Source organism: Limulus polyphemus, unplaced genomic scaffold (genome assembly GCF_000517525.1).
Source record: "Limulus polyphemus unplaced genomic scaffold, Limulus_polyphemus-2.1.2 Scaffold2187, whole genome shotgun sequence".
Lineage (NCBI taxonomy): Eukaryota > Metazoa > Arthropoda > Merostomata > Xiphosura > Limulidae > Limulus > Limulus polyphemus.
In genome coordinates this window covers 102,251-122,098 of record NW_013667797.1, presented here as the reverse complement: position 1 = coordinate 122,098, position 19,848 = coordinate 102,251, and the positions used below count along the sequence as shown (strand labels likewise).

The 19,848-nt window shown below is 35.4% G+C and overlaps 1 protein-coding gene across 4 annotated transcripts in view; it reads right to left on the bottom strand.

Annotated features, from left to right (window-relative positions):
• The window catches only part of LOC106466208 (mitogen-activated protein kinase-binding protein 1-like), a 124,675-nt gene that overhangs the window by 60,402 nt on the left and 44,425 nt on the right, over nt 1–19,848 (bottom strand). For all 4 annotated transcript variants that reach the window (XM_022394166.1, XM_022394167.1, XM_013926456.2 and 1 more), the window contains one exon: nt 2,999–3,090. In XM_022394166.1, the coding sequence (XP_022249874.1) occupies nt 2,999–3,090 (92 nt within the window). The remainder of the gene's footprint in view (nt 1–2,998; nt 3,091–19,848) is intronic.

Here is a 19,848-nt window from a genome sequence, read left to right as displayed (position 1 = left end):
CCAATGAATGGTGAAATTAACTATCACGTTATAACGCTTCCAGGGTTGAAAGTGCGGGCATGTTTGGTGGGACGGGGATTCGAAACCGCGACCTGCAGATTGCGAGTCGAGCTCCTTAACCACGTGGCAATGTCAGGCCTCATTCATCGGAAGATGAGATTTCAACGCTGTCACTTAGTTTTATGTTAAATTATTCGACCAAAATAGATACCCCTGGTTATTCAAGCTTGATTTTTAGACACACACCCTAAGAACAAAAAGTGAATACACATCTTTTGGCTTTATCTGTTGCATAATTATCTATACACTTCTCACTACTGTAGGTAGATTTTTTACTTCTTTTTTGTCTTAAACTGTGCAGAAAACGATTATCTTATAATTGATTTTCTAAAGTGGACCATTAGAAAAAAAAAGTACGAAATCATATACAGTTGGCCAAACATTACACACGACATACGAAACACTTTTACTTGATTTAAAAGTATAAACACTCATTTGTTGAATTTCAGCACCGGATTCCATTTTAACGCAGACGAACTGGAGACAAAAACCTTGCTTTAAAAGAAACTCACATCACTTTGGTATTTGGAGATTAATACGCTAAACCCGTTTTTCATATCTGTCTAATCCCTGAAAAATCTGACCTGTATTTCACGTGACTACGAAATGAAGTTGGCTTTGATCTTCGACCTTTTCAAGTAATAGGGCAATTATGTTTTATATTAAGGTTCCTATCTGGCTGTTTTTTTTTTTTGTTAAAATGACCAAACGGCCGAAATTACTCAATCTATATACAGCGCAGAATAATAAACAACAACATGCATAAACATAAGGCATCACACAGAGATACTTGTTTTTTCTGTATTGACACTGTCAAACTGAAGTTACTACAGCAAAAAAACTTTCTCTTGCATGCGGTATCTGTATATATATTTCTTCCCCCTAAACACGATTTATAAACGTCACACCTTTTTATGTGGATGTCGGTGTATAACTAAACATTTAAGTAATGACTTAACTGATTAAACAATATATACCGCATGATATACATAAGCAAGGGTACCTGGGGAGATGAACGTGTCCATGTATATTCAACGTGCAAAAATCTAACATTTCGCTTCCTTTTTTGGTTTTAACCTTGGACACACTGACAAAACCTGTCGTTGTAAATATATAACATGAAATCCAAAATAACAAGATGTATAAGAATACACCATAATACCAAAGTTTATTTACATCTTGTCAGTAATTAAGTATAACTCATTATTAAAACTCAAAACTTTTAATAAGCTAATAATGTCCACCACTCACTAGTGTCTTTCACAAGTAGAAAATTAATTATTTAACACCCAGATATTTAAACATGCTGTTCAGGAACCACTTGATGGTGGCTAAAGAAACCTATATATGAGCTTATCTATAAAACACTCCTTCTGGTGGGATACAGATTCAACATTACAACTAAGTCAACGTGACATGATAAAATATAACAAAACCTTATAAAATCTACATCGCTATCAGAACGTTATATTCTATACTAATTAGAGAAGATGAGCGTAATGACTAACCAATCGCCTTCGATTGACCCTAAAAAAAAGGGGGTAGGAAGGATCTGTGTGGTCTAGTAGTCTGTACAGAAATTGTGAAGAAAAATGTGCTATCGTATAAATTACAGTCCAAACATGACGTGTTATAGACTTGCAATTGACAAGCACATGGATGTAAGATACTGTGTTAACTTTGTTATGAAAAATTTTAGCAGAGTATGCAAATTAATATCGGCATAAATCTATTATATGTTAAACTAAAAAAAAATCATTACAACAAATATTTACACTAATACAACTATATTTCGCGATTTTAAATATTTAATGTATTCCGTTAGTCTTAGCACTTAACTACATTTGAGTTACGTAAAATAATATCGAACATTATTTTTTGTTAGAAATTTAATTTAAGAATCAAATATTTCGTTTCATTTTAGCAAGTGGTACATCAATAGTTGTACACGTGTAAACAAAACCCATGTACTTATATAAGGCATATATGCAGGAAAAACAATATCTAACTAGCAAGGTATAAACAACAATGTTTTAGTAACTTTTCCTTAACAACATTTCATACCTGTACGCTACTCTCCACCCAAAAAATAAATAAATAATCCAAGCTATGTACAACGTGTATTTAGCAGATTGGCTATAACACACCGCAGAATAACACAAAATAACGTGTTAAATGAGACAATCTCGGAAAAAGAAAGTATTTATTTCAAAGTGACCCTTAATCAGGCTAGGATAACACAGGCCTGCGAATTTAAACTTAATAAAAGTTGTTTTGGTTTTTAATAACGGATTTTCCATAATTCAGCTACGCAGATTTCGAAAATAATATTATTATTTTTTTCTAACTTTTCTTACTTAGATCAAATTATCATTTCGTTTACCACAATGAAATTTTTTTATTGTTATGTTTGGGTTCTAGAACGATCGATAAGACTCTCACGTCGCTATTGATCTAGAGAAATTTACAGCCAGTGGTTGTCAACATTTTAAGCATAACATAATGTGATCCGATTCCAATGAAAAGTATTCACTTATGCAAAAGTTCATATAACGTTTTGTGAAAAATCTGTACGTGATGGAGAAAAATGGTTATTGTTTTCGGATTCAGCGTACAGGACTTACTGTAGGACGTGTAAAACTTTCAAGACAATAAAACCATCGCAGGCCTGTATTACTGGACAGATAAAATCAGATCGCCTAGTCTTCTTAATCTGACAAAATCTGGAAATGTCGCTTTCAAGTAAGTAACTTCGTTTCTCGGATATCGACTTTCTTCACAGGATATTTTATATTTGGAATCACACAAGCAACGTAAGTGGAGCTTTTATTCACTTTGTCTATAACACACTTCAAACGTTCGTTAACTAATAACAATATCCCATCTTTTGTTACATTCACACGACACAAACTCAAGCTATGTAAAAAACTTTACTTACCCAGCAGGGTACGCCACGACATTTTGTTGAGGATCACAGTCAAGAGCCGCGTTACTGGAGACAGTTAAACCTAACACTCGTTCTAATTTGGCCTGAAATTAATATATATATATATATATAAATATAAACACACTGTTAATGGAAACATGTCTAAACAAAAAAGAAGTAAAATATGCACAACAGTGTTGATAAAAATAAATCTATAAAAGTTTAAATCCGCTTCTGAGCATGTTGAATTTTCATGGTGTTCTTGAAATTGAATTGTCCATAACGCCATTAGTAAATAAACTGTATATATATATATATATATATATATCAAATGGCTGTTAGAGCTGAAGAATATACATAACTTCTACAACGTGTTCCTAGACATCCAATCTGTTGTAAACATTAATTACAATTTCTGAAGTGGTTTGTTATATGAACCTGCTTTGCGTGTATACTGATTTTTCCACTTCAAGTATTAAACAGCGAAGGTCTCAATCTATTAATTTTCAAACTTCGTAGCCATTACTAAAAGCCCGATAGTTTCTTCCTGTTACCTTGACCCCATTTCGATACAACCTATCTGACTAGTTCCAAGATTAACGGAAAGTTCTGATCTAAATTAATCAAGCTGTACTTGAAACATGTTTTACAATGCATACATACAGACATATACACAGAAGAAGAAAAAAAACAACCTTAACATCATTGACTGAATGTATAAGTTTTTAGCAGATAGTCAAAAACATGATGTAGAACAAAATATTCTTGATATCAATGATCGAGAGTATAATAAACGCGTTGTGACGAACAAAAATCTGTCGATATCAGTATAGTTGAGAATAATAACCGCATTTTACCGCCGTTTATATCAGTTGTCGAGAGTATAAAAAACGCGTTTTAACGAACAAAAATCTGTCGATATCAGTATAGTTGAGAATAATAACCGCATTTTACCGCCGTTTATATCAGTTGTCGAGAGTATAAAAAACGCGTTTTAACGAACACGAATTGTGTAACCTAAACTTGATATATGTGGTCCAGAGTACAATATATCTACTGATATCTGTGTTCGACAGTGTATTGTAGAGAGACAAACACAATGTTCAAAACATATCCATGTAGACAACACTAGCCGAGCTATTTTGACAGACAGACTGACTGAAACATGATAACAAATAATTATGTTCACACAGTTTGGCTGGGGAGGAGGGTATTATAATAAGTGTTCTATACTTATTTTTCACTTAGATGTTTGCTATTTTAAATCGCGAATCAGGATAATAACACAAGAGATCACCAATAGTGAATTAGTATAACGTATTCCCGACACCTTAAAACGACACACATTAAAACTCGCAAAATTTGAACTACAGCAGCCCTATACTTTACACGGTTTGTTTACCTGTAATTAAACATAAGTACGTATTTAATCCGTATTTTATAATTAATTTTCACACTAGTTTGTTTCATAATTTTGCGCAAAGTTATACAAACTGCCTGTTTACAAGCTGGCTGGCTTCTCTTGTTTGATCTAACAATAGAATTTGTGCGTTATTGTTATAGCACATCTAAATGCAGAGTGAGTTTGTTTTTTGCGCCAACGGGTCGCGAACGAGGGAATCCTTGGCCCGATAATCTGGGCACGCTAACCACTGGCCACTAGAATTGCTATGACCTTATCATTTAAATGCAAATTTTATTACAATCTCTAATATCATTAAGTTTTTGATGTGAGCTAGTAAAATGACAGTCATTTGCTATTATTGGTTTCTCAGAGTCAAACTTATCACCACTCACTATAGGCTACACTTAACTATTAATATACATAGACATCTACATTCAAACCTAAAATATATATATTACACAACTTGTGTTACTATTATCCTAGAAAAGCGGTGGTTAATATATACGTTCGAATCATTTTATGTATCAAATTTATTTAAATTTCGCCAGTTGTCCTGAATATATAATTGAGAAGGAATATCAATGAAACCTCGACGAAGGGAAGTATGTAGAGTATCCTGTTAGATTCTTACAGATACACAACAAGCCCTTATCAAAACTACAACGAACACCTTAAGGGCTAGATCTGACACACAAAACATAAGCAAGCTGCTACTCAACCTATTATTTTAAAGCTTCATTACGTGGGTTATTTACCAAGAAATGACATTAGCATCCCATCCCTAACATCGCCCACAGGTCACATTCCTTCCTGCTGATTAAGTGGTATGAATAGCTCCTAATTCGGATTATTTTACAAGGTGACATAATTTTTCGCTGGTAGCTAATACCTTACCATGATAATGAAACAGAACGAAGATGAAGTTGAACAGGTAAGCTACCACAAAGAATAACAATGGGTGGTAACATTTATAAGCATGATTCCAATTATATAATTGCGCTTCCATACACTGCAAAAAACATGGGAATACTCATAAACACGCTTCTACACTACTAACCCCTGGAAGTACACATAAACGTGTTTATATACTAAGGACATCTGGAAATACACACAAACAAGCGTCAACACAACAAACCCCTGAAAATACACAAACATATTTCTACACTACAAACCCCTGGAAGTACACATAAACGTGTTTATATACTAAGGACATCTGGAAATACACATAGAAATGTTTATATACTAAGAACATCTGGAAATACACACAAACAAGCGTCAACACAACAAACCCTTGAAAATACACAAACATATTTCTACACTACAAATCCATGGAAGTACAGATAAACAGGCTTCTACGCTATCAATCTACGGGAATACACATAAACAGGGTTCTACGGTACAAACCCCTGGGAATACATATAAACAAGGTTCTACACTATAACCCCCTGGAATACACATAAACACGTTTTACACTGTAGAAATCTTCGCCTACACATACAAACATGCTTTTATGTATTAAAAGCCTTTACGTATAAAACTTTAGTTTCACACACAGTTAAAAATAAATAGAAAATATCTCAGACTGCTGACTTTTATTTTTCTCTTCTGCATAACGTTTCGAGTATGGAAGATTATAATTCCAACAAGGTTTTAAAACAAAAAGAAGTGAAACGATCAATGACGCAGTGAAAATTACTTAAGTTCAAATGAATATAATTGAAAATCAGTACAAATATCGATCATTTCGGATACATGACATATATCTACCGCCTTATAAAATGTATCCGTGAGGTTTTATAACTGAACTTTTGTTCATGTTTACACAATAACTTGTTAATCATTAGGTTGTTTGTTTGTGTGTGTGTGTGTGTGTACATAAGGTACAACTGTGTGACGAAGGTCAAGTTCAAAATCGTAACACTTTATGACGTGGGGCAACATCTCCGTGTTTTAACCTGAATTACCTTGTGGTAAAACATACACGTCTCTCCTACATAACGTTAGAAAATGTTATCAAGCGTTCAGTTCGTTCCACTCCTTAGCACATGAGGATTAATTTTGACGCTACACAGAAACGGCTTCACCGTAATTTACAAATCACAACATTTCTTAGGGCCACTCGTGTGTTTGTAATTTCCTGACAATTGACGCCGCTATGAGTAATGCCGCAGGGAAACGGTTTTAGCTCTTAACACTCCAACACCACAGTTCAAAGATTGGAGAAGAGGTCAGCGTGGGTATTGTGGGATAAAGCTCTTAATGACGAAAGTCACTAACCGTGTGCCAAACGATAAGCGTTCCCCAGACTCTCACAGAGGGGTAGTAGATTTCTTAGCGTCTGTGATTCGGGGTATTAAATGGAATTAAATGATGCCCCAAGGTCTTTTCTAAGAATAAGGGATCAACAAATATTCAGAAGAAAAAAAAAGGTTTTTGGGGCCGCGCAGTGCTAATATTGTTAAGTCGCAGGTGGTTGATTATGTTACTGTAAAGATGAACTTATGCTTAAGTTGTCACTGACCTCTGACCACTCCTTCTGTCACCAATGCGTGAAAACTAACAAACAAACAAAAGACATATCTTCTATTTTTATTTTTTTACCTTACACATTAGTGGAGAGAATAAGCTTCTACAAGTTATGTTAGCAAAACCGTAAGGACGGAGTTAATGTAATTCAAAAAATACTTTGCAAAGACAATAACTTATAATATTAAAGAGCGCGCATATAATGTGAGTGAGTATGTATGTGCGTGACATTTTCGTTCGGATTTTTTTTAAAACCTGGATCTCAATTGTTCAGCTAAAATTATTCTTGGACATACTTATGAATTTAAAGATTTTCTTTCCCACTGTTTATAATAATACATATTGTTCCTTTGAGTGAAAACCTAGTGGAGCAGTGTTAGTTGGTCGGAACTAGCCATGAGCTCATTCAACATTCAACATAAAATTACCCTGTCGGAAAAACTAAACTTATAAATACATACTCTATTTTAAAACACAAATGGTAACTAGTGTATTCAACTATGCTCTATACAACAAGACATGCCAGTAATACGATGTTTGTTCCTGAAATACATTATTTCAAATCAAGTACAACTGTATTTATAAAAAGAAATCAGTGTATAATACTTCTCTGGTTATTCGCCAGGTTTACGATTATTTATCTCCTCATCAGTTCAAAGCTTATTTTTTTATTGCTATTCTACCTGTTATCAATGTGATGCAGCGTTCCTTTCGGTATTCAAAGTTGCTCATTTTCTTAAATAACATCATAATTTTCTCGTTTCGGAAATAATTTATTATTGTTATTTCACTGTTAGTTCAAAGCTTATTTTTTTTTATTGCTATTCTACCTGTTATCAATGTGATGCAGCGTTCCTTTCGGTATTCAAAGTTGCTCATTTTCTTAAATAACATCATAATTTTCTCGTTTCGGAAATAATTTATTATTGTTATTTCACTGGGCACGCTCGGTCGGGAATAAATAATGCATCGCTATGATTATGCTTCCGTTTTCAATAACAAAAAGAATATTAACTTCTAAAAATATTTATACCTAAGTCAATTACAGAACCTGAATGATTTGTTTGTTTTTGAATTTCGCGCAAAGCTACACGAGGGCTATCTGCGCTAGCCGTCCCTAATTTAGCAGTGTAAGACTAGAGGGAAGGCAGCTAGTCATCACCACCCACCGCCAACTCTTGGGCTACTCTTTTGCCAACGAATAGTGAGATTGACCGTAACATTATAACGCCCCCACGGCTGAAAGGGCGAGCATGTTTGGTGGGACAGAGATTCGAACCCGCGACCCTCAGATTGCGAGTCGAGCGTCTTATCCACCTGGCCATGCCGGGCCTAAACCTGGATGAAACAATCACTGTTCTGAAATCGTGACTTTAATCAAAGGCGCTTCTTGGCAGGAAACGGACGTAAAATATCCGGGATTTATCTTATTTTTGGTGAAAATATACAGGATTTAGCATTCGATGAGATACGACGATTACAATTTACCAAATCGGACAAAAATTATCCGAGTTCTGACTGGCCACATCAGCATCAGAAATTCCATATTTAAGTGGACTTTCTTCTCCTTCGCCGTCGTTGCGCCTGTTTTTCACACCAGAGTCTAATACATCTTCAGCAGATAGCTCATAGCCCTGCTGACCGTGACTGGAACTTTGCTACTCTTCGGTATATCACCTTCAATCACCATTATTTCCTTGATTACCTGTGTATGCGACATTCCGAGATGTTCGACTTGCAACAAATGGAGCCGCTGTGGATGGGATCACAATGGACTTTCTGATAGGCCTTGTTGAGGCAAATCCATTTACTATGCCTAGAGATACCGTGGCGGCGCTCAAAAGTACGTTTAGTGCTAACAAGGACAGTAGTGGTAATAGTCGCTTTCCGATAGATCAGAAGATCAAGAACAAGGTCTCAAACCTCAAACAGACAATGAAGAAAAGTTGCATAATTTGATTTCAGAAACAAAACAAAAAAGGAAGAGATGATCAATTCGTTGCTGGTAAGATGGTGTGGCCACTCCGAAACTGTGTTTCTTTGACCGCTCAAAACCCCTAACTGAAATATGTTACCATCATATGGATTGCATATTTGGATACAACAGATACGCACACGTTGTGGTATCGACGGTTTGGTTAGATATATGGAAAGTATATAAAAATAATAATAATAATAAACAGCAAAATAATATAAATATTGGAGTATACAGCTTTTATTCCTTTTAATATACGAGTAACAATAGCAAGGGTTTCTTATATATTATATATATTTCTCATATATATTACACAAATATATAGAAATTTTTAAAACCTCAAATACCTGGTTAATCTCAATGCCACAGGAATTAAGTTTAAAAAAAGATTAAAGCAAAGCACATTAATTTGCCCACATTATTCATCCCTACTCCTTCCCTATTAGCTGGACCATCTTTTAAAGCGTGTGGCATAAACTTTACAAGACATCAGATGGCGTTTTGTTCCATTGTAGTCTACCCATGGAGGAGTGTGGTCTGTAATTGATTCACAAATAACGGCAAAGGATTACTGATGTTGGTGGAACTGGTCTCTGATAGGTGACTGGCTGGTCAAAGGTGATGATGATCTTTTTTTCACGTTCTTCAAATTAATTTCCGATAGAACGAGCGAAAGTGCATTACCGTCTCGGAAAGGGCTTTGTTCATCAGGGTAGAAACGTAGCCTTTTGACATTAATAAGATCGGTTACAGCGTTCAAGTCCATTCTCAGTATTATTAAACTTTCTCCAGGTTCAAAGGAACTAACTCCAACCACAAAAACACACTATTACAGAAGTGCTTTGCACTGTCCAAATAGAGGCAGACTTCAATTAAAAAAAGAAAGAAAAAAGTGAGATATGACTCAACAGACCAATTCAAACGCTTTCAGTCATTCACTGTCCACAGTTTGTGTTCTGTATAGATAAACGTTTTTTTAGGACTGGTTGTCGAATACCATATGACAGTCTCTGTAATGTTTTCCGCATGGCATACGGTTGAAGACAGGCGAACCTTAATTACTATCAAAGGAACCTGTCAACTGGGACAGAGCCACACGTCTGTTGAACTTTACAAGCCTGTACAATATCAAGATTAGCAAACTACAGTTTTTCCTAGTGGCAAAGGTCTTTCCTTTAGATTGTCACAGTTTTTAGACTAGTGGTAGATGTCTTTGAACAGCCAATCAAAGATCGGCATTTGATAACGATTTACCACCTATTAAAACGCACCCTTAGTAACATACTATTTTGAAAGTCGGAGAATATAGAGCAATCTTCTGACATATCACACACTCAATCTATTTTGGATATGCAACCAATACTGTTCTAAAAATATGTTTCTTTGGGTGATCCAAATAAAGTAACCAGTATAGAATGACATTAGTATTTTACTAATCTTGTCTCTCCTTGGGCACAACATAACCTAGTATATAGCTTAAATAATGTAATTAAAAGAAATAAAATGCCAATATTTATATTTCAAAATATACGGTCTGTCAGTGTTAACGTAAAATACAAATAGGTCAGCCAACAAGAAATCTAATCCGCTTCTTGTGCTACTTACAAGCCACAGTCAGTTATAAACGTAATTTTCATGAGTAATGAATTAATTAAAATCGATATATACATTTTTAATTACAGTTCACCAAATTAATGTAGTTCCCTCCAAAACAGGTGTTGTTTTAACAACTGATAATATGAATAGTATTTCAACCACTACTCTGACTATCGTATACCAGCGGGCCTGATCAGCCCTAGTATTGGGTGGAAATCCTTGTCGCGGCACGACAACCACTACTCTGACTATCGTATACCAGCGGGCCTGATAAGCCCTAGTATTGGGTGGAAATCCTTGTCGCGGCACGATATGGTGAGGTTGACGTATTATTTACATTGTTCTTTACTTTCACTCGTAAGTTTTTATAATTATGATAAATTATTAGCTTAACAATATATATTTATATGACTTTCAAGTTTTCCTGGTAATTATTATTACACTTCTAGGTTGGCATATAAATGCTATATTTTGGATGTTTTGATATGATATTCACCACATAAAAAAAACAAAAAACTGAAAATATATATTTTTTTCTCCATTACTGTAATTGGGCAGATAGGAATCCCAGTACTAACACCTGTAACTTGCGTAGCCATTTACCACCGCAGAGTACATTAGCTTTATATGGCAAATGTTTCACTTACAATTCAACAGTGCAACACTCCCAACAGTCATATACTCTACACATGTTCAAGGTTTACCTGAAATACTTTATAGCTTACGGCAAATCCTATAATTACTCATATTCCGTAAATGCAATAAATGGCAAAAACCTGCAATTAAAATTATGTTTATTACTGTTTTTTTTTCAACAACAGGGACGTTTGACATTGCGCCAAATTGTCACCTCGATCAAGAAGTAAATCAATAACAAAAACGATTTGTAAACATAATGATACTTATTGTAGAAATCGTGTGTTTCAATAGTACCTTGCTCTGCCTTCTCTCGATAAATTATTAATTTACTACAGTATTAGCATAATGTGCTGCTTTCCTATACAAGGCTCAAATCAAACAGTATTTTTACTTGATTTACACGGAATATTCTTATCAGAAGGCTATATTTTATAAGACTAGAGGTAAATCCTTTATCGATCCTTAGATTAAAGTTGTAAGAAGGGCAGGTAAGTACTTCTAACCTTACACTGACTTACACTGTAGGTTAAAGCTGTGCGTATTCAATGTCACGTGGCTGTACCAGGTAAGAAAGTGTTTCCTGATATGAACACGGATTTCGAAGATTGCTTTCGAAAGTATGTTTTCCTAGTTACAGCATGATCAACATAGCCTCCCGCAAAGCGACATTTTCTACGTTAAGTCTCGCTGATGGTTTCAGTTCAGATAATCACGTATTAGATCTAACTAGCAGATGCACAGTGAGAGGTTTATGAAAGCTGTTTTTTTTCTTTCAAAACATGCCAGTAGCAGTATAAAGTTTAAAAGTACATAAAAACAATCTTATTCATGTCCAGTGAGCTTGAATTACATCTTATTTTCTACTTTAGTTTTAGTTTTTAAATCCAAAAGTAATAAGTAACATGTGACTTAAAAATACCTCACTTAATACGTGTGTGTGTGTGCGTGTCTATCTTGAAAATCTGTATAAAAAATTTACGAAAAAGAAATCCTTAAAACGACTGATGGGATTTTAAAATGAAATGCAATTGTAGAATTAATAATTTACCAGTTACGAATATAATTAGTGTTCCTGTTTTTGTTCTAAAAATTCCAGTAATGACTGAAAGTACATAGACTGTAATGAAAGAGAAAACTGGAGAAATCCCATCAGTACCGCTATTAACAGTACACAACATAAACAAGCCAACAGTGCATGGGCTCCAGTTCAACTGGCACATATCTCAAGCGGTTTGGAAATTGAACAAGTATTCATGTTATTCTGTACTAAACCATTTAAGTACCATTGAAGTCGCCAGGCGCAGCGCTAGTGTATTTTCTGTGTGATCCGACTGTTGAAATGAGCATTTCGAAACAGTCGTCCTCGTTCACTAGATGGATATGGAAAGCATTCAAGAACGAATGGTGTGTTTTGGACACAATAACCTTGTGAAAGAGCTTTATGCAATGAACACTATGCTGCAGGACTATTGTCAAGATGCATGGTCGTCAGATAGAACATGACTGGACATGGTGACATGGTTGTAACGACGTGGTGAGGCTCTAAGATCGTTTAAATGTAGCATAATCAACCTTTGAATAACTGTGTGTGTTTATCCGTTTACAAAGTTATTTATAGTAACAAACCGTATATTATTGACATGTTCATCCTAGTCAAATATTTGTGCAACATTTGGGTTAATGTTTCTACATTGTACATTTGTACTCGCTTGCACCCTTACTTCTACCACTCTTTCTACACAATATCTCAATGGACTTCGTAATCTGTTGAGCAAAATGTAACTTACTCACTGACGCCTAACTTCTCTGTCGGTCTCCTTACAATAGTGATGCTTACTGACGCCTAATTTCTATCGGTTCCCTTACAGCATTAACGTTTATTGACGCCAACCTTCCCTGTCAGTTTCTTTAAGAAAGTGATACTTTGGTTTAGATGTATAGTTCTTTACTCACCGCGAATAACCTAAAATACTTTAAGCGTTGGATAACATGTGACGTACCTTCACAATTAATTATCCATTATGATTCATTGGACTAACTGGTTTTTATTTATTTGATAAATTATCTTCTTTCCCAAAACGTGAATTTCAGTAACGAAATTATGACGTAGAGACCTAATCGTTTTTATTATTATTATCATTCGCTATTTTCGCTGCAACAGACTAGTTTTGCCGAATTCACGGTTCATTGGTGCCGTTTGGAAGAACGAAGCAAACAAATGAATTAGGTATTCAACGAAACAAACTTATTTGTTTTGCTTCACAAAGCAGCACTAATTAGTCGTGAATTCGACGAAACTAGTTTCTTACAACAGTCATGGTGAACCAAAGCATAGATTATATCTCTGTCATCTTTTCTTCATAAAAAATTACGTTTTGGCAAGAAAAATAACAAATAAATAGTGATGCTAACTGACGCCAAATTCTTGGTCAGTTGGTCAGGTGGTTAGGACGCTCGACTCGCAATCTGAGGGTCGCGAGTTCGAATCCCCGTCCCACCAAACATACTCGTCCTTTCAGCCGTGAGGGCGTTATAATGTGACGGTCAATCCCACTATTATTTGGTAAAAGAGTAGCCCAAGAGTTGGTGGTGGGTGGTGATGACTAGCTGCCTTCCCTCTAGTCTTACACTGCTAAATTAGGGAAGGCTAGCGCAGATAGCCCTCGTGTAGCTTTGTGCGAAATTCAAAAACAAAACAAACAAACAATGAATACCAAATGAAGGTCGTTAACTCAACTTACTTTTCTATCTCTTTGATCGGCGTTTTTTACCAAACTTCGAATTTTTCAGAATTTTTCACAATGTAGTTGAACTTGTTTGTTCAAGGTTGATGTGTAGCCTTAAATGACTACCATCCTCCTAACAAACATATTACATCGTATACAGGCACTTAATAAAGCGAATCATTGACGGAACATTCAACAGTTCTAACACATGGAAATTACAAAAAGTGCACTTTGCTAGAACTAATGAGTCATACTTCAGTAGTTATACTATTTCAAATCAAAATGAAACAGATGACACAGCTATGAATCTAACCGGTTTACTGACGTCATTACTAAAGAAGCACGTGAAAAATGTTGGGTGTGTAATTAAAGTGAGCTCACTCTTTAGAAACAGGTATGGCGACCATAAACCACAGAAGAAGCGGCAATATCAATTAAACTTTATAAGACAAAAATCAACTAAGGTGGAAGATCAGAAAACAATAATAAAGACAGAGATATGTCCTTATTTAATAATGATTATATGTTCAATTTTATATACGTTGTTCTAACACATTAAAACTATAACAAGGTATTCGAGTTTTGTTTCAACAAGACGTCACAATAAAATACTTAATGTTCAACACAAGTTTTGGGTATTTTCTGTTGTTCTGGATGTTTCTATAATATTTCCCGTTCGGGGGGTGCGGTTAGGGTTCACGTACTTTTTACATATTTTGATTAAGTTTTGTAGAATGGTAGTGCCCCACGACTCATCCTGGATATTAAATATTTGATACCCTGATTCTGTTACCAGGAGGAACTTAGGGCAGTGCACGATATTCCCGTGGATTTAGTAGTGTCGTTTTTCATGTATTAATATCGTACGTTAACTGTATTACTGTGTATTATATTACTTTTCCAGCAAGTATATGATATCCTTCACAGATTTTGCTCACGTTACTGGTTAATTATGCTTTCTTACAAAAGTATATATGAGCCTTTAAAGAGTAATTATAAATGTACATTACTCAGTAATTCACCTGCAGAGTACATATACAAGTCATGTTCTTGGCAGCTCGCAAAGAATTCTCATCTGTCATAAGCTATAGTTCAGCAGTTAAATTTAGCTTATCATTACTATTTAATTCCAAGACCGAACCCTTTATACTCTACACCTGTGTCCAACATAGTCAGAAGACCTGTCGCACGATCATATAATTAGGCATAACGATGGGTGAAAAATCTTGGACACACGTCTATACATTCTGGTTTGCATTTATTATTAACCCTGTACTTGGCTGGTTTCATTTATTTCCCCTCCAGCGTTTTATAAACTACGCTTTATAACAAGGAACAAAATACCCAGGCCTCGATCTTAGCTCTATAACAAAGGTACAACAAAAATGCTCGTTAACGTATATATTCTAATAGTCGGTTAACTATACTTTATACGTTTAAGGCTTTTTTACCCTGATATAAAACACTCATCCTCAGATTGTTATCAACAGCGTGTAGGAAAACTAAATAATAAAAAACAAACTTCAAGATGTGTTCACTATATGACATTTACGCTGTTCTGGGGCAGCAGAGAAAGAAAGTACGAGTGGGTGGGTAGTGGTGGGTATGTACATACAAAGAAGTGGGATATGTCATTGTGTGCATGCCCGATAATGATCAAAACCGCCCAATTTTAAAGAAAAGCCGAGACGTGTGGGGATAGCCTGTTCTTAGCATAAGTTATTATTATTATATACAAAAGTAACTCTTGGGCGAAGTCTTAAAGTGAAATTTAGGAATTCAATTTTAAACAACTGCTGTTACAGACTGGTGACTTAAAAAAAAAAAGATAACTAAAACAACACGTGGACTCGTCAAACAAACTACACAATGGACTCGATGTACTTTGTCCACCACGGGGAATCAAACCCAGGATTTTTGGGTTGTAAGTCCGGAAATTTACTGCTGACCCATTAGGGAACACAAATTAATAGATACAAAAATAAAAAGATAACTAAAACAACACGTGGACTCGTCAAACAAACTCTTAGAAATTAATGGCTGTTGTTTTCTTAGTGCAAAACTACACAATGGACTCGATGTACTTTGTCCACCACGGGGAATCAAACCCAGGATATTTGGGTTGTAAGTCCGGAAACTTACTGCTGACCCATTAGGGAACACAAATTAATAGATACAAAAAATAAAAAGGGTATACTATGTAAAAAATGAGATAGAGACGTCAACAGACGAGAAATCTAGGTTAAAACCCGGTTTTCCTTGAGATGACTCTAAAACGAAAATTACATATTCTTTTTCCAACTACTGCTACGTCGAATATTAAAAGGTTCGACGGGATTTCACCATTCTGATTATGTAAAGTTTAAGACTTCTAAGGCTCTCACCTTCGACAACTTGAAATACTTAAATGCATGAAATCAACCATCATTAATCGTGCATGTGAACAGCAGCACAGAACTGTTTGAAATACCTATTTCGAAGCACGCGAACATGAACATCTGCATGTCTACAAAGAGAATCTACTGAAGATTTTATTTCGTGTTAGAATAAGCAACTTTTTAAATATTAGTCTCGTGTAAAAGTATGATAAAAATTGGTAACCATACTTCTAGTTTATTCTTCTGAATTTCGTACAATAGGTCAACGTTTTATAGCCGTGTAACTACCCAACTCCTTCTATTGTGCCAAATCTTAAACTCTTAAAAACAAAAAACTTAAACAATGAGATTCCAGCTTTATACAATCAGATCACAATTATTAGTGGCTTTAAAAGTAATAATGATAAACTACACATGGCCAAGTGAATCTATAGTTAGAGCTCTTTATGTTGGAACAAAATGTTTTTCATAATGCTTGTTGAGTGAAACTAGTATAATGTTTATCAAGAGTAATTTGTTATATGGACATTGTTATGCATAACAGACCGACTTCCTATGATTTCCATGAGCCTTCAGGTGGGAACCATATAATAATCTGAGGATGAAAAGTTGAATCTGTATGTGGAAATGTCTTTGTCTGCATCTTACCATTCAGTGGAAAAGGAAGCCATATCTCCCCAAAGACTGTTAACAAATAAAACTTACTTTTTATATTGATACCAATATATTACTTGTTTTGGGAGCACAATTCTTAAAAAAATTGCATATTTTTATAGCAAAACGCTCACAACTCTTGTTTCGCTCTATCCAATTCATCGATGTGACATCTCGTGGTGTAAGGCATAAAACAGTTGTATCTCTTAGCTCTTTTTTTTTTTATCTGTAAAACATCTCTGTATTTACAAACGAAACACCAGAGGAGCCAAGCCTTTTACCGTATTTAACAAGGATTTTGAGGCTAGTCGAATGGCTAAAATCAGAATCTAATGAAAATTATTCAATGAAAATTATTTTAAAAAATTTTGCAACAAGAGGAGCATGCAAGCCTCAAAAGGTCACAATGATCAAGGGCTTATACAATTTTCGTAATTATGTGATTATTCAGTGTTTTTAAGGGCATGAACAATTACAAGTATGTTTTATTAAATGCTGTGTAATGACTTGCTTAAAAAAAGTGCGACGATTTATTTTGATTTTGAGGTTATTTCGGAGTTTTCCAGTTCGAATAACAGTTAGGCCATGTTTGGCAAGACGAAGGTTGGCGGTTACGGACGCGTTTATAGCTATGAAAGACCGATGACTCGAACTCTCCTATAAATAAATCGAGATCCCTAAAGTAAGAATCTGTTTTACTGTTCTGTACTTTTGGGGTTAGGATTAAAATATCTCCGGCCTCCTCTTCAGTATTAGTAGTTGCGTATAGTGTTTCTCACACCTCCAAATTCTTTTGGAAGTGTGTATACGGGAGTAGGACTGGCGTCCTAGTCCGGACACCGGGTGAACATGTTTGATGTGACGAGGATTCGAACCCGCGACCTGCAGATTGCGAGTCGAGCGCCCTAACCACCATGTCATGCCGGCCTCCTCTTCAGTATTAACTGTGAGGCGCCACTAATATCATACGGCTCTTTATAATCTAAATTTTTTGGTTTATTTTCAAACCTTTTTAGTCCTTTATATTGCATGGTTGTGTCATTAATATATGTTTGATGAAAACATAAATGGCATTTAGCATTCATGCATAAACAATAACCTTAAGTTTTCCTTTCTAAGCGTTTGAAGACACAATATGGAACTAGACTGCTTTTACTGCAACAATGCCAACTGTGTTAGCCTAGGAAAACCAAGATCCTAAGTCTTGCTAGTGTTAATTTCTTTTTTTCGGTTGCTACAAAATATTTTCCTTCAAAGGAAAAGATAAAAAAAAATCAGCCTGGCAGCCCTGTTAAAAGAGGTCACAGAGACATCTGTGTACCTGGGCTGGTGTATATAGCCTCCCATCATTTCCAAACGTTTCTGTATGACAAAATCAGTCTTCTCCAATCTAATAACGAGAGGAGAATGTGCGTCTTCTGCCATAAGATTCGAACCATGAAAAAATTTACGTGCAATTAGGTGAGACAGGATTTTGAATTCTATTCACGGTGTGACCAATAATATAATCATGTAGTGTGTTATTATGTCAGATGGTAAACAATACATTCGATATTGTATCTCAAGATGACCTACTTCAACATGCCCAATGGGCAGTCTACCAGGCTGGAATTTGGTCAACTAGCAACAGACACAGCAGGTGATATCATCTCTCTAAGAAGTTGCCTGGACTAAAACGGACAAATCTTGAGTACCAATTCCTGAGGTCTCTATCGTCTGCAGAGAGCTAATCAAATGTTTATGCAAGGGAATCTGTTCCAACTGAAAATGTGACAAAACTAACGTTGACCACAAACCATTTTGAAAGTTCACATGTAATGAGTACCATAATCTCAAAAACATACAAAAAACACTGCAGATTAAAACGTAACATGTAATATAATATGTGAAGAACTCCTAAAAAAATAAAACTTTATCAACAACTTTTTCACTAAATCTAGATCACTGATTTGCCTGAAATTGTCCTAGAGACAATAAAAGTGAACAGTATATGTCCAAAATCAGATTCCTTGGCCTCAAAACATCTATTGTGATACCAGTTGGTCCTTATTGTGACTTTTACAAACTGAGATAGTGACTTTTGACCATGGACGTCTGCCATTTTGCATTATGGTGTTTTAAGTAGATACCTGGCGAAATTCAGGAGGGCTCCTAGCCTAAAAGTAAGTATCAGAACCCATAGGAGCTTCATACGAAACTTGGTGCTTTTATCCAACCCGTAACTGTAACGTCGCTAAGCCACCCGACAATGGGCATATCTTCTAATACCGTTAACAAAATAGACAAATTCCCGAGTTTCACAAAGGCTCACAAACATCTAGCCACACCTCGAAACCAACGGCTATTTTCAAGAGAAAACTGGACAATGAAACTAGAATCACAGGGACCCTATTTAACTACATATTTGACCAGTAGACAGTACAACTCAAACGGACTTTTGTGCATTTAGTCTTCTTAAATATGACCACGGAAGCTGGCGTGCGCGTACAATGGGAAGTATGTGGAATATCTGTCAAAATATGTGGTCGAAGATTAGTCCCACTATTCTTCACAAAAGCTTGTTACGATGGAAATTGTGTTGTCGAGCAATATTGTACAGTCATGCTTACCACACTGAATATGATCGACTGTGGAAGTAGTAATTCCAAGGACAGCACGGAATCTGGAACATCGTTTTTTATAAACTGCGAGTAACAAATTCGTTTATCTTTATTCTATATTAGTCTACTAGAAAAAAAATATTAGTATTATTATAAAAATGATACACATGAACACGTGCTGGCCTACAGACCCCAGGATATCTACGTGTCTTATACATTAAAGATAATATTTGATACGCTGTTTATGCAGAGTATTCATAATGAATCTAAGTTTCAAATGGACAGCAACTGCCTGTTGTAGAAACCTACAAATGTAGAGGACGACGTTTCGAATATCTTCCGCACGAAAGGCGGAAGACTTTC